At 37.5% G+C, this 24,209-nt stretch overlaps 1 protein-coding gene across 2 annotated transcripts in view; it reads left to right on the plus strand.

The window, feature by feature from the left end:
* arhgap15 (Rho GTPase activating protein 15) overlaps positions 1–24,209 on the plus strand; it is a 38,705-nt gene extending 14,496 nt beyond the window's left edge. For both annotated transcript variants that reach the window (XM_039655600.2, XM_039655601.2), the window contains 8 exons: positions 1,553–1,651; positions 1,853–1,991; positions 4,899–5,021; positions 8,915–9,013; positions 9,109–9,186; positions 9,521–9,655; positions 18,247–18,352; positions 23,736–24,209. In XM_039655600.2, the coding sequence (XP_039511534.2) occupies positions 1,553–1,651; positions 1,853–1,991; positions 4,899–5,021; positions 8,915–9,013; positions 9,109–9,186; positions 9,521–9,655; positions 18,247–18,352; positions 23,736–23,919 (963 nt within the window). In that variant the 3' untranslated portion in view covers positions 23,920–24,209. The remainder of the gene's footprint in view (positions 1–1,552; positions 1,652–1,852; positions 1,992–4,898; positions 5,022–8,914; positions 9,014–9,108; positions 9,187–9,520; positions 9,656–18,246; positions 18,353–23,735) is intronic.

Below are 24,209 nucleotides of genomic sequence, written 5' to 3' on the forward strand. Positions count from 1 at the left end.
CATAACAGCATTAAATGTCCATAGAAATATGTGCACATTATAAAAATATTGGCATTATATCTCTGGGTCCTTCTTTTCCATGGCCAGCACCACATGCAGAGATGAAACATGGCATAAATTAGGAGAGCTTGATTCTGGGAAGGTATCGGTGAATAGCAACGGATAGTTGGAAAGATGATTATCATTTTTTTTAGAAACGGCACAGAACTCATGACTCATCAGCTAACGCTCTCAGATAATCTTCATGAAATCAAAGACCAATGTGACGTTTGGTTTTGAAACGGCTTGATTTACAGGATGAGCCATTTTGAAAGACGTAAAAAATGTGTTTCAGTTTAACTTAATCGAGCTTTGGTGTTGTATTTATTAAGGCTGGTTTGGCTTTGAAATACTATTTGAATTATTTGATACATTGCGTGCTGGGTTGTGAAACATTATCACTGTGCCGTCTTCTGAATCAAAGTGGAACGGCAATACGTCAGAGGCTCATTTAATTTCGAATGTCCGAAAAGAATGTTGTCTCACATCTATAAAATATCTGTCGAATCTGCATAAAAGGGGATCACTGATACTGCACGAGCTCCATGCGTTGTTAGCAAAACCATAAAGAGATGTGAAACTGTCATCTGAAAGTTTCTTATGACCTGCAGCAAAAATATCCTTCATTAAAGTGGGTCTGTTTCACCCGTTCAAACCGCCGATGAGGATTCCAACAAGTCCACCCCACTCGAAACTATTACTGTCATGTCCGCAGGCACCCTCCAGGAAAGAAGGAGCTTCAGAACAAACATGCTCTCTCGGATGTTCCACTCTGAAGAATAGAGGGATCGCAAACACACTCTGACAAGAATTGTGCCCCTAACCATCCCCTCTGTATTCACTCCATCCCCAAAGAGACTGCGTGATTCCCCCTGCCACCCTCTCTCAAAGTCAGAAAAGTCTGTTTTAAACGGGGAAAACTTTGGACGTCTATGTGTAGTGACTGTATGGGGGGGAGGGGGTTGTGGTGTGTTCTGTGATCCGGCCTGGTATTTTTAGAGACTGACCAATCTAAAAGGATTTTAGGTTTTTAGAAATATGCAGTGTCAGCTCTCTTTAAAATAACAAGGATCTCTTCTGTGCAACGGTATTTGACAATTCTGACCTTAGCGTTGGTGTTTGCTTGCATTCTTCTCGGAATGTCACTTATTCTATGCGACTGTGCCATGTGATGTTATGCCAGTCTCGAGAAATAAGTCTAATGTTTAGTCAGGTATCACACTAATAACTTGTAATCTGAAATTTCTTGTGTCTCATCTAACTTCTTCCTATAATGTTTATTATTGATTTCTGATGGTATTTAAAAATAAATAAATAAAATGTGTATTAATATATTGTATATCTATCTTATACATTACCGTTTAAAAGATTGGAGATGAGATTGGTAGGTCTCTTGTGCTCACCAAATCCGCATTTCTATCTTAAGTCTCTTATGCTCAAGAGAGGCGTTCACACAAAATTTGCCAGCTGTATTTGTTTGAATGCCTCTCTTTCAACCCTCTTTTACCAACAGATAACCACCCTAACTGGTCAGGAGTTTTTGCTGCAGGCAGATCACTTTCCAACCATCTGTAAATGGCATGATGCCCTCAAGAAAGCAGTGGACAGTCTGGTATGCCATTTCTTAAAAGACACATTTTTACTTTAACATAGTCTGTGCTTTATACGAAGGACTATATTTAAAGATTGGAATAGGTAAAAAAAAAAATGGTTAATACTAATGATAAGCTTCTAACACTGGGATACATAAGCAACATTTTGTGGATATTTCTGCATCTATCTGATGAATCTTTTATATGATGTTGTGGTTTAGTCGAGTGGCGCTGGGGGCAAGAGCTGTGGTAGAGTGGCCTTAAACAGATCCAACAGTACAGAATGCTTGCCCAGACCAACCTGTGAAGCCACCAAACCTAAACCAAAAGAGACCAAGTCTGATCACAGACGCTCCATCAGTGAGTAACACGTGTGTGTGTGTGTGTGTGAGTGTGTGAGAGAGGTGATAACTGGCGATCAGTACAGAGAGTTCAGAAACAGTGCGTGTGTCTGGGTTGCAGCCTTGCTTCACCACTGTTTAATATTCACATTAATGAGTTAGCAGTACAGTACAGTCTGTTCACAGACTTTATTTCCAAAAGAAATGAAGGTCATATTTTACCCCAAAATCCAAAGAACATTTTTTTTTAATTGAATAAAATGGACCCTGTTTTAGGATCAGGATTGTTTTGCATTGTAACTTTTTTTTTACCTTATTTTTCATGACAATTAAAGTCACTTGAAAAAAAAAAAATGCTTATAATTTACTCACCCACATGTCATCCAAGATGTCCATGTCTTTCTTTTTTCAATCGAAAAGAAATTAAGGTTTTTGATGAAAACATTCCAGGATTTTCTCCATATAATGGACTTCAATGGGAACCAACCAGTTCAAGGTCCAAATGAGAGATTCAGTGGAGCTTCAAAGGGCTTTAAACGACACCAGACAATGAATAAGGGTCTTATCTATAGCGAAACCATCAGTCATTTAAAAAATAAATAACAAAGTTTAAGTTTTATAAGCAAAAATGCTCGCCTTGCTCTGTTCTGTGATGCCCGTTCGTGACTCTCCTGTTCAAACTAGTTCATCAAAATGAACAAATCTTTTTCCGAGTCATGACTCGAAGGGTCCTAGATAAGACCCTTATTCATCGCCTGGTGTCGTTTAAAGCCATTTGAAGCTACACTGAAACTCTCATTTGGACCTTGAACCGTTTGGTTCCCAATGAAGTGCATTATATGGAGAAAATCCTGGAATGTTTTTACCTTCATTTCTTTTCCAAATACTGTAATATAAAAAAAAAATAAATAAGATTTTTTAAATGTTTTTTTCACTGTTAATTAGTATTTAGAGCACAAAGGCTGATTCTAAAAAGTGGGGCAATTCCATCTTTACATGTACAGTCTGGTGCTTCTAAGTTACAGACACAGCCTTTAAAGTATGTTTCCACATTTTAAAAATTTGACTATTCAAACGCGAGTTTTGAGCTTAATAGAGTAGCGCTTGCTTGTCCTTTCTACGATCACAAATTCAGACATAGTTTTATGTTTACATATTATTCTCACGCCCGTAGAGCGACGCGTAAAAAGACAGAGTATCAGTCATAATAATCAGTAATTTTGTCCCCAATGAAAATAAAACCATACCATACGATACTGGACTGATACGTTCTAGTCCAGTCGCGCTGCCAAATTTGATCGATCAGCTTGGTTCACCTGCATTTTCCGGATCAGATTCGGCCTCGAATTGATAAGGTAGTACCGACATTATCACCTGTCATTATTGATTTGGGAGCTGATGATCCAAATATGGTAAGGGGCGTGACATTTCAGTCACACATTTAAGGTTTTTGGGCCAATAACAATCTAATGGATCGCTAGCCAAACAGAGCACACCACACTTTCTTTATAACCTAAAACGGCGTAAACACGTTGCAATAAACCAAATACACAAAATAATGTTTAGATTATTATTTTTTTTAGATTAAAATAATGTCTTTTTAGAACCATCATATGACCCCTTTAAGTAAGCAATAAGGTACGGGACGCTGAGTTGTATCGTAAATAAGTAACAACTGAAGGGCGTTGTTAGGCACGACACGAAGCGGAGTAACCCCTTCAGCCATTACGTATTCATGATACAGCACTTGCTCAAATACCTTATTGCCTTTAAAAAACGGTTATCACACAATAAAAAATATTAAAGTAAAAAAGAATATGTATTAGTGCAACTTTCATAAAGTAAAATCACTAATGCCTTCCTTCCGCTGGAAAAAAATAGTCCCTGACCGTGAACGGCAACAACGTTAGAATGTGTAATATGCATGAAAGCTCACATACAAAAACTACATAGGAACTGCAGTGTTGCGCAGTGATAAACAGAACCGTTGGGTTAAGCGATAGTAGTCGTGTTTTATTATGAATAAAGCACAGCTATTGACCAATCAGAATCAAGGATTGGAACTAACAGTTTTATAATTGTTATTCAATACTTGTCATGCTACCATATAAAAATCCTTAAAAGAAGGCTTTATTATTTTTAATCAAAATATACTATCCTATTTTCCTTTTGATTTGGGGGTGAAATGTGACCTGGACATTATTTTGCACGATTCATTCTTATGATTATTTTTTTTCCCATCACATTTTCCTCTGTGCGACTGTGGTCACATTCTGAACAGGAAGCACAGCAGCACCTTGACCACATGCAGTTAGGTTACTGTACCAAGGACATCCACATCTGGAATAACATGACGACTATAATAAAATTCAGACACGTTACCACATCTCATCTCTTCTCATCATTTACCATATGTGACAGTGACCTACAGAAGCTGAATTTCAGACAATATATAAGACTGTGTGGCACTCCACTGGGATGTTGAGTAAGATAGATTCAGTCTGCTCTCTGTCAATCATTATTATAAATTACAAGCTATTTGACTTGCTCTCTCCAAGCACTTCTGTCATTGGTAATTGCAGCATTTTCTGCCCTGAATGAGTATCAAAGAGAATTAATTTACTACCATACCGAATACTGGGCAGTAGCTCCGAACGCTCACTAGTCACACACTAATCACTGGACTTGTCAAGATGGTGTAATATTGACACCAACATTGGCCGGAATCAATAAATAAATGCTGTGAAATGAGATATCCACATACACTGGATAATATTTCAACTTTTCTGGTGTGCTTTTGAACAATGTGGAGAAAGGAGACAGTCTTATTTGCATGAGGAGGACTTGCACAAAGACAGCCTCAAAAGAATGTGGCGAGTGTTCAGTGACAGCATTGTTCCTGTGTCTCCTCTGATCCCCCGCACAGTGTTCAAGCTGAATTACAGCGCCTCAGACAGCGCGGACAAGAATGGAGTTAAGAACAGACTGAAGAAGTTCATCTCCAGACGGCCCTCCATGAAAACGCTACAGGAAAAAGGCCTTATTAAAGGTGAAAGATTTGACATGTGCGCTATACATTAATGTGATGCTCATTGCCAACTATCAGTTTCAAAAATCCAACATTTTTTACTTCATTTAACAACTCTGCCCAGTTGTAGCCCAGTTAATAATTACATGCTACACAATTGCAGGTTACATATTACATGATGACATACGGATGTACAATCTTAGGACATTCGTTTATTTTGGCTCCCATATGGTTTCCATATTAAACACAACTGTGACCCAGTTAAAAAAAAAAAAAAAAAAGGTAGCAAGACAGTCTTTTTCATTTACACATTATTCCAGTTCAACAAGCAATCCCTGATGCGAATTCTTAAAGACTGTAACTAATTTATTTTATTCATGGCATACACCAAACAACATTAAAGGATATTTTAAGCATACTTGGAACTCTCGGATAAAGGTAATGATATCTTTAATTTCTTCTGGTGTCAAAAAGACCCTTTAATGTTGTATCTGTGGGGGTAAATGGTAGATCAAAGAGGACAATATTAAGGGAATGAATAAAACTACTGTGGGATTAACAGAGTAGCGCAGGTGGCTCCTAACACCGCTATCGCTGGCAGAGCTCCAAGGCGAGCTAGCCCGGTAAACAACCATTTGAAATTAGGAGCGTTCCGTATTGTACCGATGCTTTTTAATAGTAATTTATGTAGAAATGCCCCTCCTGCCAGATATTTCTCTAGGAAAGTTCTGAATGTGCATTTGTATGCAAAGGTGGCTTGCTTGCAGTCATTTATGCATTTAGCACATCGCCACTCTCCCCCCCCCCACCCCCCATTCCTCGCGGGTGCCGAAATGAGAGCAGGACATCTTTGATGTTCCAGAAGCCTCTGGGACAGCTCGCTTGGTCCTATATGAACTCAAAAAGCCAAATGATGAGGACATTTACACCTCTACGATTACTACTGTAGTGTTGCTCATTACGGAGCGTTCTGATCTTTGAAATATGACTGCCCCAAAACATTTCACTATGCATTTCATCTGTGAAATTCCTGGGTCACACTTTACATTATATTGCTCGTATATTGCACCTCGTAATCTGTAATTAGTTTCGAAGCAGCTTGTAATTACTCATTGCTATTAAGTACAGCTGTCAATATTTTTTTTTTGAAACATCTAATTAATTACTTGAGATGCTGATTAATTAAGCAAAGATACTTTTTAGATATTTGTTGAAAAAGCCACCAAATGAAGATAATTGAAGACATTGTGGTGGCAGACGAGTAAATAATTGAAAAGACAATGCAAATAAGTTTTCTGATTAACATAAACTAAATAAAAAAAAAAAAGAAAAATAAATCTTGCACCATGAGTGAGTGACAATTTTAAGATGCTAAGTTAAATTTGATACATTATTTTTATTGTATTTAATAATTAATTAAATAATAATAATTAATGCTAATAATGCTTTTGTTGTTTTTCACAATAAATAGTACTAAATAAATACATTGAAGATCTACTGTTAGTATAATAAAAACTAAGATTAATTTCAATTATTATTATAAATTGTACTTTATTAATAATTTGAATTTTTATTATTGTATTGGTATTATTATTAATAATAATAATAACATTAATTATGTTATTAATTATCATTGTTTGTTTATTGGCTGGGGGGACTGAGTCTGGTTTCTCTCAAGTTTTTTTTTAATTCTGTCACCTGACGCCTTTGGCTTCTGGCTTGCTTAGTTGGGGGCACTTGATATTTAACTATATTATTGATCTACCTACCATTGTATGAGAACTGAACTGAGATGGGGTGCGTTTCCCGTACAACGATGTAACTCTCTGCTTCACGATCATAGTACGCTGCATCGTTGGAGAAATCAACTAGCTAGTCGCGACTGTTTCTCAAAACCCATTGTCGCAAAGTATCATTCAACCGTGTTGGTTTCGCACGTGGTGGAGTAATAACTACTTTTAATGAAACTGTTTGAGATCCAATTAAGGCTAGATTTTTTATTATAAATTACAGACATGTCATCTGAGGACTATTTCTAATTGTTCTCAGTTATTTTGCTTTATTGCCAGACTCAATATTTGGCTCGTTCTTACATAGTAGGGCACGTTCGCACATGCGCACTCTTCAAAATTGGTACTTTGAATCTTTTGACAAACTAAAATACGTAAATTACATTTGTATTTATGCTGAATAAAAGACACTAATTGTACTGAATGTCATCTTGCTTATTTCGCTCAAGATAAGGATTTATTACGTCCAAATGTGATGCAATATAGAAACGATGCTTCTAACCACAGGTCAAGAGCTGTCGTTCAAACCACACAACTTTGCGATGCTGTTTGCAAATGTTCGTTGGAACGATGGTTTCGGGAAACACCGACTCGTTGCACCATGCTGATAACGACGGAACTTGCGACCATAGTTGGCTAATAATACTTTCGGGAAACGCACCCCTGTTTGGAAAGTTCGTTGGAGCGATGGTTTCGGGAAAAAACGACTCATTGAACTATGCTGATAACGACAGAACTTGCGACCATAGTTGGCTAACGATGCTTTCGGGAAATGCATCCCTGTTTGCGAATGTTTGTTGGAACGATGGTTTCGGGAAACACCGACTCGTTGAACTATGCTGATAACAACGGATCTTGCGACCATAGTTGGCTAATGATACTTTCGGGAAACGCAACCCTGTTTGGAAAGTTCGTTGGAGCGATGGTTTCGGGAAAAACCGACTCATTGAACTATGCTGATAACGACGGAACTTGCGACCATAGTTGGCTAACGATGCTTTCGGGAAACGCACCCCTGTTTGCGAATGTTCGTTGGAATGATGGTTTCGGGAAACACCGACTCATTGAACAATGCTGGGGTGCGTTTCCCGTACAACGACGTAGTTCACTGCTTCACTACCATAGTACGATGCATCGTTGGAAAAATCAACTAGCTAGTCACGACTGTTTCCCGAAACCCACTGTCGCAAAGTATCGTTCAACCATGTTGGTTTCGCACGTGGTGGAGTAATAAGTGCTTTTAATGAAACTGTTTGAGATCCAATTAACGCTAGATTTGTTTTACTGTATATAAATTAGAGACATGTCATCTGAGGACTATTTCTAATTGTTCTCAGTTGTTTTGCTTTATTACCAGACTCAATATTTGGCTCCTTCTTACATAGTGGAGCGCGTTCGCACATGCGCACTTTTCAAACACTTCAAATCTCTTGACAAACTAAAAGACGTAAATTCCATTTGTAATTATTCTAAATAAAAGACACCGGTTGTACTGAATGTCAGCTTGCTCATTATGCTCAAGATAAGGATTTATTACCTCCAAATGTGTTGCAATATAGAAACGATGCTTCTAACCACAGGTCGAGAGCTGTCGTTCAAACAACCCAACTTTGCGATGCTGTTTGCGAATGTCCGTTGGAACGATGGTTTCGGGAAACACCGAATCGTTGAACTATGCTGATAACGACGGAACTTGCGACCATAGTTGGCCAACGATGCTTTCGGGAAACGCACCCATGGGCGATGACGTCATGGCTGTAGATAAATGAACTAATAACTTTTAATGCAACAGAAATGAACCATCACTGAACTTACTTAAGCTGGACAATAACACTGTTTTCTTCTAGATCTGCTGTACAGCCGAAACAATCTTTGTTGCATTATTTTCCTGTTATCACTGTAAAGCGATGAAACAATCTGTATCGTAAAGATCACTATATAAATAAAGGTGACTTGACTAGACTTATTAACAGCAATGATTTATGGTTTTAATCATTATAAGTGTTTTTTTTTTATATTAAAAAATGAACACCTGTGATATGGACACTGTAATACAAAGTGTTAGCAAATCCTACTTTACCATTATACATTTGTAAAAATTCTCACTGACACGTTTTTCCATAGACCGAGTGTTTGGATGTCACATGTTGACCCTGTGCGAGAGAGAAAGGACCACTGTGCCCAGATTTGTCAAGTTGTGTGTGGACGAAGTAGAAAAACGAGGTATAGCTCAAAAAATTATCCTTCAAAAAAAAAAAAATGTTTTTATCACATTCCTGGCTGACTAACAGACAGATGTCTTTACCCCATCCTCACAGGCCTGGAGGCTGATGGGATATACAGGGTGAGTGGCAATTTGGCTGTTATCCAGAAACTACGCTTCCTAGTTGACCAAGGTGAGTTTAATTCTGTAATTATCTATTATCAGTGCTTGGTTTAAGGCCAACAGTTGGATCAGTGTTCATCTAAATGACATATTATTGTTTTAGTTCTAAAGGCTTTGCTGAAAGGTATGAATTAGTTAGTTTGTAATAGGCACCACAAATTGTTTGATAAGGATTTTCAGAGTGGTTTGATAAGCAGTGAAATGCAGGCAGGACAATGTGCTCGACTCTCAAGGGGCGTATTAACATTGACATAATGATTAGCATTTTTTAATTTCCTCATCAAACGACTGTTGTTTTAATTCTCTCTGTTGGCTTCTCTGACTCTGTCTCTTTGTTTCCCCAGAGGAGGAGCTTGACTTGGGCGACAGCCAATGGGAGGACATCCATGTCATCACCGGAGCGCTAAAGATGTTTTTCCGTGAACTGCCAGAGCCCCTGTTTCCCTTTCGCTTTTTTGACTTGTTTGTGGAAGCCACTAGTAAGTAGTGAAATCGATAAGAGCAAACCGATACGAGCAAATCGGTGTTATTGCTAAACATATTTGGGATTAGAACCTTATGTAATGCATTACAAGGAATGATTAAGTACCTTTACCAGAGATGTTAGACTTCAGGATACTCAAAATATGCTCAAGTATTCCACGGCAACATCAAGTTATTTCTTATTCATGGTTTACAGCGTAGGTCCTCCTAACTGTAATTTAAGCCACGGATGGCTAAACCGCTCGCCACTCGTGGGTTGAGTTGTGTTATTTGGGATTGACCCTCTTAGACGCATTCTTGCAGATCTGTCAGCCAAAAGGGGTCGCTCTTTGACAGGGAGGTGCTGAGATCATTCAAACTCCCTGTTTGGGGAATGGGGGAATTTCTCAGGCCAGAGGGCAAAGTCAGGGCCTGTGGTCCAGACAGAAACTGTCACCAGATCGGCCTTAGTGTCACGTGTAGCCTCCCTCCAGCAGCACAGAGCAAACTCTGGGCCTCATCTCGAGCGTCCAGCTGACGCCAGTGTGTTTCTCTTGGGCAATCTACCTTCTGGAAGGCACGTACCTTCTGAAATATATGTATGTACCTTTGTGCTTGAAACAACATTTCTCCTGCACTTTTGTTTTACGACTTGGTTTGATTTCTGACGCCCTGTTAGTTTTAAAACAAACACTTTCAGATTAGTGGCCGTGTGAACTACAGAGTGGTGATAAACTATGTACTATGCCGTACATGGGCATGTAAATAGAGAGTAAGTATAGAGCAAATAGGGAGTGCAGAACATTGTTGGAACAATTGCAGCTTTATGGTCCTAAACTCTGAACAGAAATGACAGAAGATTTAAAGCACACTAAACCCCCCTTTCTTATATATGTTTATGTAAAAATAGCTATATATTTTCATCTATAAAGACATAAAGACTATAAACTTATATATATATATATATATATATATATATATATATATATAAGTTGGGGGCAGTATTTAAAAAAAAAGAAGATTCTTCTTGTTTCTAAGATCTCTATTTCAAATGAATTGTTGATTTTCTGTCCACCAAAGAAAAAAATATCTAATTTTCCACAATCATAGCTGCGCAACTTTTTTCAACACTGATAATAATCAAAAACGTTTCTTGAGCAGCAAATTAGACTGAATTCCATATTAGACTGATTTCTGAAGGATCATGACACTGAAGACTGGAGTAATGATGCTGACAATTAATCTTTGCCACCACAGGAATAAATTACGGAAAAAACAACAACATTATTTTAATTTGTAATAATATTTTCACATATTATTGCTCTTACTATATTTTTTATTAAATAAATGCAGCCTCGGTGAGCATATTTGACTTCTTTCAAAAACAATCTAACCTCAAAATATTTTTTCGAAAATCATTTTCTTAATTTTTTTTTTTACTTCAAAACGTTCCCTTGTGGCTCCATGGGGGGAATGGTTTAGGATACCCAGCGAATATAAAACATCATTTTTGGATGGTCACCCATTTAAATCTCACCTCCAAATTATTATTATTTTTTTGCATTATTAGCGTGACCAATCGGAATCTGTAAAATCATGACTGTTTTCACACAGGTTTCCATAATTCCGTCAATGTTTTGTTACTGCTACGGAGTCACTATGCTCAATTCAATTCAATTCAAATTTATTTGTATAGCGCTTTTCACAATACATAATGTTTCAAAGCAGCTTTACAGAAAGTGCCTTTCAGAAATGTACATAGAAAAATACAGTTAGTGTCTAGTCTACACTGTTTAGCGAAATCAACCTATAAACGGCATACTTGTTTTATTTTAGCATTGTAGTTTTATTTTCACAAGTTTGCTTAAATCAATGAATATTTAATATTCTCAGAACCTTGATCTAAGGACCAAAAAGGCCAGTGCGCTCACTGTAATAAGCACAGGGCTATCATTATTAGCACTGCATCTTATAATATCCCCACTGGAAGGAGATAAGCGTGAGACAGAATGGGAACAGGCCTGGGGTGATGTTGTAATTTGCTAATAAATATTTACTCGCGCCACATGTAGGCCAGAGCACCGCAAACTGTTTGTACCCAATTAATCAGTAGATGAGCCTGATCACTTACAGATAGTGTTTAGACAACTAATTATTACTGTAAAAGGTCCTTAATAGCAGGAGGTATAATTAGTTCAACCTGCAACACGTCTCACCAAAACACAGTATGCGGTAAGACCGTTTACTGTTGTAGTCGTGCTTTATGAATACGTTAAAAAAAAAAATCATTAGTGTAACCTACTTTAAATTACTTTTTTGACTTGAATACAATGAGTTAATTTATATATTACAATAACTTGACTAAACGTGACCTTCTATTCCTTGTACTATATGACAAGTGCACCAAAAGTAGCTTTGACGATATTGTTGACTCATTGTTTGATGAGGCTTCCAAGATCTTTTTGCAGGAAATAAAAACATAAATTACAGGTTTTTTTTTTTTTTTTGTGCATATATATATATATATATATATATATATATATATATATGAAAGCTGGCTTTTTTGCGAGACAAGTCTACTGCTGTAGAACAGGACTGTTTATGCTGTACACTTGGGAAATGTAACTTGCTGGCACAAAGTCTTGATTTCTAGTATGTAGGTTACCAAGCTCCTCCCATGTCTGTAATACTGGAATGGTTTAATGAAGCATGCAGCTCATCTTACATTTTATTTACTGAAACTGTCCAACAGCCCATTTCACTGATCTCACCAGATCACTGACAAGCAATTTCAGTGAATCCTGCTGATATTTGAGTGGTTCAGATCTTCTGTATTTGGTCCATCACTGTCAGAAGAGCCTAGGACAGCTTCTCTAACCATGGCTGCCCTTTATTTGGGTGGTATTAACTAAAGGTCTCTGGAACGGTAGTTTGGACAAGGATCCATTCAATTAGGACAGCTGCCCAATCACAGACTGCTTCTGGAAGTCTTTGTGGAACTCAAACTCATTTAGGCTTATTGGACGTTTGGGCAAATTATTCATATGTAATCTTCAGGCTTAACACCCAACATTTAAACGGCCCCTTCTCATGCGATTTGTGAGAAGCTCTGAGCACATTTAATCTTCTCACTTGCGATGTATGTTTATGCGCAATATGTGCTCACTCCCGCAAATCAACATTTGGGCTTCCCGGGGTCCTCAGGTGAACAGTTGGCCTAATTTTCCATTCTTTCACTCAGTGTCTGTTGTGGATGTGGCAGGCACCAGCTCTTGGCTCACGATGGACTAAATCTATTATTCATATTGCCTGGTATCTTAGCGACATTGTCCTGCCACCTGTCCAATAGACAAGCTCGCCTTGTTATACAAAGTGAAGACATACTTGTTGACAAATGGCGGCTTTGTTCTCCGGGCCCACACACACAATCCAACGTTTGTGTAGTGATCTGGAAAGTTCGTTCAGGCTGACTGTATCGTTATATCACATTTGAAGAAGACCAAATGCATATTTTAAAAAAAGACTAGATCGTAACATTTTCCAGTTTGGCTTTTAACATTATTTTATATGAAACTTGTCACAATGGTAGTGTGAAATGTGCTGAAATAATACGAATCAGAGCTGCGTCAGGCAGTACATCTGTCATAACATAATTGTTTGCCTATTCTGATGTTATGCTCTTTCAGCTGACAGTTCAAACTCCAGCCTGTGAATCACAAGTCTTTACATTCTATGCAGCTTTCCTCATTTGTGCAACGTGGCCTCATTGCCATGCAAAGCTAGCATGCAGAAATATTTTCAAACGCATAAATCTCTTCCCAGTCTCTATATTTCATCAAGAAGTTTTTCATGTTTAATAAATTACAGCGCCGATCCTCTAAGACTTTGTTATTCATAAAGCAAAGTATTCAATTGGGATACATTTAAAATCTTAATCATAACCTGCAGGACTATTTGCAGTGTGCTAATATTTGCCTTGACGGGGCTTAAAGAAGCCCGCAGACAAAGCTCGCAGATGGGCTTATCCTGAGAAGCAAAGCTGTACTGCAGTAAAGATGGTCTCATTGTTTGTAATTGGATTATATTCACAGATTTTTGTAACCAAAAGTACATCTATTCTTTACAGTACATCAGCTCTTTTCACAAAACAATGATGCTCTCAGTTTGATTTAGAAAGTTTGCACATTTGTGCAGAAAATGGGTACAGAAAAAAAAAAAACGTTTCATCTGAAGTATAATATCAAGAGGTGACATCCTGTTTTGTCATTTAACAACAGAAAAACACATTTGCCAGCAATTACTAATAATAGCTATATTTAAAGAAATAATACATTTGAAATAGTACATCAGACTTATCTCTAAATTATTTTTAGTTATGTACAGTAATAATGCAAACATGTATTCAAAATAAAATAAAAATGAATGCATAATGGGTTTGATCTAAGAATGCCCACTGCATGCCTTCATCAAAACATTGCCTTCGTTTTGAGAGTAATCCCCTTTGATCAGAACACGGTGTAATGCTCACTATGGTGAATTCATGCTGATTTAGGGTGTAGGCATGTTGAACGTGTTTTATATTAATGACACTGTCCCACCATCTGTCCAAAATACAGGACAAGGGACCATCTCCAATATGCTAGCCACCAAAGGCAAAGTAATTAATGACAGCAATAATGCCAGCAATAATGACTAGATTAAATATTTTACAGGCCGACTGCCATGCAGTGTCAAAGCCAAAAGAAAGCTAACGATCTCCACTGCGATAATGCTTAAAGAGAAAGTCATAAAAAAAAGATATTGCTTAAATAAAGTAATCACTGAATGTTGATGAAAACTGTAGTGAGGATTTCTAGTTCATAACACACATTGTTTCAGTAATTATGTGGCCTTGACATTAAAAATACTGTGTTAAAACATTATTATTTAGATAATAATCATCATTTGCATGATTTCGAGGCCTAACGTTGTGACTTCCTCCATAAAAAAGTACAAAACCGTGTCCCTCTGTTAGTGGTACCTAGAGGAGCGGGTCAGAGATTCACTCTCTGTCCTAGAACATGGTCTCTGTCTGTGCTCAATTGACAGACCTGGCATCTGACAGGGGCATCTGCTCGCCGAGCCTGTGCCAGCGCGGTGTATACACGGAGACATCTGCTCCATTAGTGCCCAGGGGGCATCCTGGGCAGTACAGTAGACTGGGGGCATAACTACTGCCAGCTCCCTTCCATAGCACACATCCCATCAATAGCATGGTGTAGCTGTTAGCCATCCTCAGTAGGAATAACCAGTGATGTTTTTAGAGGGAGGAAGATTTTGCTCTGTTCAAAATGTTTAGACATGCATAATTGATTTACAGCATTGCAATTTTCTATTATTATGAAATTTAATTAATAGATTTACACTTGGTACAGTATCATTGGATGGTGCATTTTTAACCTTAATGGGTATCTAAATTACATTTGTTAAAACATCTTTGGTCGGCATTAAAACTTTCTCTCCCATATGAAAAGTATAATATGAACGTTAACAGTATATACGTGTATGCATGTTTAAATTGATGGTGTGAGGCTAAACCGGCCGTGTTGAAGTTGGCGTCGATCTTCTTCTGCGGGGGTTGTGTTTTATCCTCTTTAACGCCATAGTTCCCCACTTTTAAAAACGAGTCTTTTGCTGAGGATGGTGTCAATAAAAGCTTTTATTGGACTAACGTTTTCAGTTCTGAAACTTACAGGATATTCTTATAATATGATGACCTCTTAGATGTCAAAAGCTCAAGGAAAATTTGATTTCTCAGTTCATCACCCCTTTAAATTGATCAAATGTGACAGTAAGGAATTTTAGATTGTCCCAAAATATTCATATTACAAATTAATTCTGTTTTTTTTTTTTCTATTCATCAAAGAATAATGAAAATACTGGTAAATCAGTTTTCACAAAAATATTAAGCAGCACAGCTGTTTTGCAATGTTAATAGTAAGTAATGTTTATTGAGCCCCAAATAAGCATATAAGAATCATGTCCGGAGGATCATGTGACTCTGAAGACTTGAGTAATGACTTAATTTCCATCACAGGAATAAATATATTAAAATAGAAAACTGTTATTTTAAAATGTAATCTTTTTTTACTGTATTTTTATCAAATACACACAACCTTTGTTCATAACATTAAAAATCTTACCGACCTCAAATTTTTTATGTTTTTGAGTGTATATATGTAAGGAACTTGTGACTTATAATCTTGGAGGTCCTTTAAAACTCTTTTAAACAAATTCGTTCCGGTGAAATTTGACCTGAGGGAGTTTGGAGTGCACACAGGTGGCCCCGTAAAAGCTCCATTTCGACATCTGCTCAGGTTCCATAATGATATTGATCAAAATCATCGATTCAATTATTAAAACACCCTCTAATCCTCCAGATTCTTGTCAACAATAAATTACCCTTTTACTTATTTTACCATACAATCTTAATATATACAGTATATAGATAATAGAATCAGCTACATTGCTATATCCATCATAATGGATTTAGAGAACTTCAAAGTGTCAAAGGTCAGGTACTGACTCTGATGTAGAACAGTCAGCGCACAGGTTGGTGCCTCTCAGGAGTTTGCCTTGAGGTCATCAGCCATCTGACATGTAAAGAGCAGCGGGGTCAGGAGGTCACCGGTTACAGCTTGTGTTACAGCATAACAGCTTTTAATGGACGTGGACTATTGCGGACCATTAGCACCATTCGCATGTGCTTTCATGTGGGAAACTTGAAAACCTGCCTGAAAAATGATGGCATTATAGGGGTGTGAATGCTTTGATATTAATTCAATTCAATTCAAATTTATTGGTAGCGCTTTTCACAAAACATATTGTTTCAAAGCAGCTTTACAGAAAGTGCATTTAAGAAGTGTACATAGAAAAATAGGCTACAGTTTATAATCATGTATTAATTTAGGGGTAACATATCGCCAGTGTTCACAGGCGTTTAGTCGTCGTATCGCAGGTGTTGGGGCATCTAAAGTCTCTGTGAGAGGCTGGATACAATCTGGAGCTGACGAACGCCATTTTTTTCGGGACTAGCGTCCCGAGATAACAGCAGAAAAGCAAATGGGAAATAATTAGCATAGCTGCTGTTCATAATATTAAATGCATTCGATCTGATTCAACAGAGGAATAAAAGGTAAGCATTATGTGAATGCTTGATGCATCTTTAATCTAGATTTAAACTGGGACAGTGACTCTGATCCTCGAACAATATCAGGAAGGCTATTCCAGAGTTTAGGAGCTAAATGCGAGAACGCCCTCCCTCCTTTAGTGGATTTAGATATCCTAGGAATGACCAGAAGCATCGAATTTAGCGATCTTAAAGAATGCGATGGATAGGGCGATAGAAGGTACATTACATACATAGGAGCTAAACCATTTAGGGCTTTGGGTCAGTAATAGTACTTTGTAATTGATATGGAACTTAATAGGTAACCAGTGTAGAGATAATAAAATTGGTGTTGGATGATCATATTTTCTTGACCTAAGAATTGAGGATGCAGGACAATCAGCTAATAAAGCATTACAGTAATATAGTCTCGAGGTCATGAATGCATGAACTAACTTTTCTGCATCAGAAACAGATACAATAGCATGTTGCATAGCTTAGCAATGTTTCTAAGGTGAAAAAAGGCTGTTATTGTAACATATACATTTACATTTATTTAGCTGACACTTTTATCCAAGGCGACTTACACTTGCTATATGTGTCAGAGGTCACATGCCTCTGGAGCAACTTAGGGTTAAGTGTCTTGCTCAGGGACATATTGGTGTCTCAGTGGATTCAAACCCGGGTCTCTCACACCAAGGGCATGTGTCTTACCCACTGCGCCATCACCACCCCTATATACATATGAAATATGATTTTTCGAAGTTGCGGTCTAGTATAACACCCAGGTCTTTTTCTGTGGAGGATAAAGTAACAGGACATTCTTCTAAATTAAAGTTGTATTGTAAGAGGTTTTGTGGGTAGTTTTACAGATGGACAGGACTATTTTTCTAGAACATCTTTGATTTCATCCATCCATGGGATACTGATTGAGATACTGATGGCATGGAGTCAATATAGTTTTGCTGAGGAGTGTAATAGTGTCAGATAACCGTGCAATTATATGAAATATATTTGCATAGCTTCATAACTGCATAAGGTTATGACTGCATAACAGTTTGACTAAATGCTGATTGCTCCTTTTTGGCAGCTTAAAAAGGGATTATGTTGTACATAAGTTAAAAAGAAAATTAAAAAAGACTTAAAGAACAATTAAACAGCAAAAGTAAGAAGAAATAATCTGATAAATGGAGTAATCTATTCAATTACTGTACATATTGGCTGACTGGTAAGTCAGCGTTTTGGAATGGGACACATTCTGCATGTGGCCTTCTCGAACATGTCTATATAATTGATAGAGAGAGGGATAATGGTCTAGTATTAGGGAACATTTTGATGTTAGATGAGCTATGTTAATGAAAAAGTGATGGAAAAGACATTAACTTCTCTCTGAACCTAGAGGTTCAAATGAAGGAGCAACACTCAAATCAAAACATTTCATCATCTCTTCCTTGCCAACAGAAATTAAGGAGCCCACACAGAAGGTTCAAGCCATGAAGAAACTGATCCATCAACTCCCCAAACCCAACCACAACACCATGAAACTGCTCTTCCACCACCTGAGGAGGTATGTCTCCATCCATAACACCAAATACTGTAGTAGGTCCCTACTTGACTTTTTAGCGGCCTCTGAATCATTTTAGGTGGCTGCATGCTATCTACGTTGATAGTTTGGTTGTTGTTTTAACACTACAAATTGACCATTTGTGTTCAATTGTGAGATCTTTGAATTTTACTCTCAGTATCTGAGCTTTTTTGATATCTGTTGATAGCTTTAGATAGTTTGTGCAAACTTTTCACAAACTTCTGTGGTGTGAAACCTTGCTTTCCTTTTTTTTTATTTTTGCATGTCTACATTGCGAAATTGCAAAGGACTGACATTTACACGACTGTCCAGTTATCTAATGACCTAGCTACGCCTTCTTCATGAAGACAGATTTTTCTATATTAAGGAAATAATTATTTTATTTTCATTTTTGGGTGAATAATCCCTTTGAGGACTATCTACCACTTTACCAATCACAGGTTGTGTCTGCTCTGCACCACTAACTGACCAAAACCAGGCTAGACTATAAAGGGAACGTCACAATTTCACCATAAATTCCAAAGACATTCTCTTCATTCAGTATTTTTTTTCAGTGAGACCAACAATAATGCCCAATCTGAAAATATTCCACGAAAGGCCTCAGTAAACAGGATGCAACATGAACAGAGGACTTAATATGAACCATAATGTGTGTGCGTGTGTGTCAATGCTCAAGTCCTTGTCCATGATAGCGCTACTGGCACAGCCAGAAGGCCATATGGCTAGTCCCCATCTCCCAGGAGGGGTGTTCTATCCCACTTTACCCTTCTGCACATTTACCACCCTGCACAGGAGGGCCACAGGACTCATCTCAGATTGATGAGCGCCCCCCTCCTCCCTTCCCCCAATGGAACATGCCCTTTGGCACTAGTGCTAAAGTCTGTTGGGTTGCCCATGCCAGGTCTCCCAATCAGAAAACACTAATGTGTGACAGAGAGAGAGAGACACTCAATAAACGACAGGAACATGATATTCGGAGAGTCTGAAAATGTGCTGAAGAAAACTAGGTCTGCATTCCATGATATATTTATTTTATTATTTTTTTCTTTCCCGTTAACATGCTACAACACAAACCTGCTGCCTCCTCTTCTACAGTATTGGTCATGAGTTTTACAAATGCATTTGCCACAGCTAATGACACATGTTTTTTTATTATTATTATTTATGGTATTTCATTATTCACAATGTTTAACATTTAATACGTATTATTATTATTATTATTATTATTGTATGTCATTATTGTAAATGTGTTTTGAGCTTTTTTGTGTTATTTACCCCCACAACTCTATCAAGGTTGTCATTATATTATATTATATTATATTATATTATATTATATTATATTATATTATATTATATTATATTTATTATATTATATTATATTATATTTATTATATTATATTATATTTATTATATTATATTATTCAGCATATTGTTTTCCATTTAATATTGATATTATTATTAGTAGCAGTAGTAGTAGTGGTAATGTTTATAATTATATTTTATTAATGCAGATTTGTATTTTTTTTTTTTTTTGGCAATTTGTAGATTCTTCTGTCTTTAGAGATGATATATGTACACATATATTTGACTGTGAATGTAAATCTACACAAGCTGCCTCTCCAGCCCCATCACTGTACCCCCATAGTTGGGATTGGGAATCACTGTTGGTTTTGCAGCGTTTCCAAATCTGTCGTCAAATCTACACACAGGCACAAGGGTAAAGCATTACCATAAATTCACTGAATGGTGGCATTAGAAAATTCATTCAGCTTTTATTCTGCTTACTAAGAAGCTGTTACAGTGGAACTTGTGGTGACACTGAAAATCCCCGTAGTGCCACCAAGTCTGTTCCTTCTCCACAGCGACATTCTCGCTGCTCCTTTCTCTCACTATTAGAGCAATAAAGTGCTTCGAATCCAAAGCTTTTCGTTTGTGGGCACCACACCCTGGCCAAGTGATGTGGTTCTGTTTATTTTATATTCTCACTTAAGTCATACTTGTTTCTGTCTGCTGCTTTCCCTCTCTAAATATCAGGATGACTTTCCCATGAATAAAGGCAAAGAATGTGCCGTCGCAGTGAATTAGGTTAAAGTGTGTGTTGTATCTGTTTTCTAAGGCAAATGTAGTCATTCGGAAGTCTAGAGTAAGAACAACGAGGTGCCATGCAGCTTATGCATACTATTGATAATAATACATACATAAGTAGCTTGTTTTGTCAAGCAACTTTGGCGGCTGTTACTCGAGATCCGCTCAAATGTCACTTATCGCCTGTACACTTCCTGTCGTTCTCCTCTGAAACAGGTATAGTTGACTGAAGTGTCTGTCTGAACTCCTACTGTCATGCCTTTGTAGGTTATATTTTGCGCTGACTTGGCTCTTCTAAAAAGTGGTGAAAGTCAAAAGCTCTTTGTTGTGGGCGCTTTCTATGCCCGCATGGAACCAATGTTCTTTTTTTTTTTCTTTTGGTCCATGCAGCCTGGATTCAATAACCAGTTGTGTGCTCGCATTGTGATGATGTGGTCAAGGCAACCAGATTTTCTCAACAGTACACTTGCTCAGTAGTGCTATTTATGCCTTTTTTTGTGGGAGGTTTTGTCACCACCGCTCATATTTCCCGTTCACCACAAGTGATTTAAAAGGCCACAGGTTTTGTTTTTTGTTAGTAATTCAAGGTTCCGTTTGCCTTTGTGCTGGGAAAGAAACCTGGAGAAACCTCTGATCAGGAAAGCCAAGAAAAAAAAAAATCTTCTCATCTATGTTTGGTGTTTCTTAAATTAGATTGAAGAGAAGTGCTGCTGTGCAAATTTTGACATCCACAACAACTGTATATGCACAGCAATGTTTTACCTTTTATCGGACAGACGAGAAAACATAATAATAATAAAAACAGAACAGTAAACAATAAAAAAGAACAATCTGAATATTGTAAGTGGAAAACCAAAGTCACGCTCAAACCTCCCTGATCACAGCATTTCTTTTATTAGTTCAGTCAGTGCCGTCGTCTTATAACATGAAAATGACACAGTTTAAAGCTTGGAGCGATTCTGTAACCCCCACCCCACCTCAATTTATTATTCGTCCCATGATTCTTCAGGAGCCAGTTAGGCTGACCCAATTAGCACTGGCCTCCTAGGCGGGGAATGACGGCATTGTGCGCTATCCTCCATTTCCTGTCATGCCCCGCTTGCAAACGAGATGCTAATTAATAACCATTGGCATCTTGAGCCGTACACGTCGGCTTATGTACGGGATATCAATGATTTGTCAGATTCAACCAAGCGTAATGCAGTCACCTCCGGTCAAGCTGCCCACAGCCTGGCCCTTACCCAGACACCAGAGCAACTTCACTGGGCTCCAAGTCAGCTGATGGTTTAATGAGTGCATTTTGCCATAAATACCCAGATACTGAGGAGCAGATTGCATCCTTCCCTTTTCCAAATCAACACATTTCTTTACTGAAAGTGTTCATTTAGATGAGGTGTACAAAGATGCACTCTCTTACATATCTGGCGAAAAGTAGGTGATAAACATTATTTTAACACAGAACTTTGTTTTAAAAATGATAATGGGGTATATATTATAAACACACACACATACTTGTTTTATGGGGACATTCCATAGACTTAATGATTTTTATACTGTATAAACTGTATAAATTAATTCATATTCATACATGTTTTTGTTTTTATGTATGCTGCTTAGGTCATTGATGGTTGGTGATAGACATTATGTCAATACAAACTTATTTTAATAATAATAAATAATAATATTCTATATAAATGATTCTATATAAACTAGTCTATCTATATCAATTCTATATAATATTCTATATAAAATATATATACACACACACACACACACACACACACACACACACACACACACACACACATATATACATATGCAAATGTTTACACTTATTTTTTAAATGTATTTTATATATTTTTTTGTTTTGAAACTCAAATATATATATATACTTGTTTTTTTTTTTTTTAATTAAAAAATGTTGTCCATTTTATATAATTTAGATATATCATATTTAAATATGCCACTCGTGTCCTTTACATGGCTCTCTTTGATGACAGTGTTTACAGGCTAAAGATCTGAATTTTTTTCTCTCTTTTTTTTTTTTTTGCCTGCTAGAAAGTGTCTTTGTATTGCACTTCTCAATATGTGATACTTTTGTAACTGAAAATGATAATGACTGTAATTAAGCTTCTATCATGATTTTAATCGATCTGGCATTACTGATAGCGGGGATGAATATGAATGGGTGTGGGGGTCATGTATATAGTGGTCTCACAGTGGAATAATTACCAAAAAAACACTAAAAGGTTCAACAAAAAGCTTCATATTTAATGTTTTGAAAAATCACTTCAGGAAATGAAGTCTCTCTCCTTAAGATCATTAGCAGACCATTAGCAATGGCAGACGAGATCCTTACATCATAGTGCGCTAATTAGGTTAAAATGCTCATGGCAGGACAAGCGTCTAGCTGTGATGTACAGGGGAAACGAAATGGCCGAGGTTAATTATACACATTAATGGGGAATTATTGAGAGCGCTTGGCCTGCCTCTTAAGTTGTGTTTCTCAGCTGAAATGGCTTCCCAACGTCCTAATAACACACGCGGAGGTACGTCGCATGTAGCACCATCATTACCTCTTTACAGCTGAACGCGTCTAGTCGAGGAAGCCTGTGCGTGAGTATTTTGACAACAACACGGGGATTATAGATCGTTGAATTGCATTGCATAATTGTAGATCATTATTTTGATAGATGTGACCATAAATGTAGATGGCACAGGACGTACGTCGGTTACACTACGGTACGATATACGTGAGTGCAGTAAACCCAACACACTCCTAATCAGTACCTTTCAGGACTGGGCCGCTGTAAAACCACGCAAAGTTTACTTCAAAATGTTAAGCCTGCTTCCCACCTCTTAGTCAGGATCCCGTTGACAACTTGGAAGGCAGCCCTCCACCACAATCCCTCCCTCCCTTTCCAGGCCTCAACCCATAACAGAGCCAGAGGGCTCCAATCTGGCTCCTTCTAAGAGTCCTCCAATACCCCAGTATTGATTGTCTCTCCACCACAGCCAAACCTCAGCTCAGAGACATTCTGCTAAAAGTGCGCTCAGATGCCTCCAAAGACCAGGCACAAGTCCTCAAAAACACCCTGCCGATGGGCCGTCACCAGTGTTCTAAGTAGGTTTTTATGACAGGAAACGTGCACACTTTAAGCTTGGAGCAAATGGTTGTACTTGTACGCCATAGTCAGTTCTTCCATTAAGGATCTTCACGAGAAACTATATTCATTGCTATCGTATTACATCAATGATCCTTTGTTTTTCTGTTTTCCAGAGTCTTGACGAAGTCAAAGAAAAACTTAATGTCGACCCAGGGCGTCAGCATCGTGTTTGGACCGACTCTCATGTGGCCTGAGTTTGAGTCAGGAAACATGGAAGTCAATATGGTGTACCAGAACCAAATAGTGGAGTGCATTCTCATTGATTGTGTGGAGATCTTTGGACCAGCGGGCATGTAAATGGACCCCAGAGTATTCTGGAAAGAGACTGAAAATAACCTCCCCAAAAAACTGGCTGGCTAGATGTTACGCCCATGTAAAATTATTTCTTGCTCCTTTTGCCATTTGAAGAAATATTTTTTTAAGTCACATTTATAATTTTATATATATAATTTTAATATATAAATTTATATTTTTGTATAATGCAAATTTCACATTGTATCATACCTGAAAACATCATTGACAAGTTGAAAAGCTGTATATTTGTAATGATATAAATGGTACGGAAATAAAGCGGTTTTTGTAAATGG

Source organism: Pimephales promelas, chromosome 7, assembly GCF_988280905.1.
Source record: "Pimephales promelas chromosome 7, fPimPro1.hap1.1, whole genome shotgun sequence".
Lineage (NCBI taxonomy): Eukaryota > Metazoa > Chordata > Actinopteri > Cypriniformes > Leuciscidae > Pimephales > Pimephales promelas.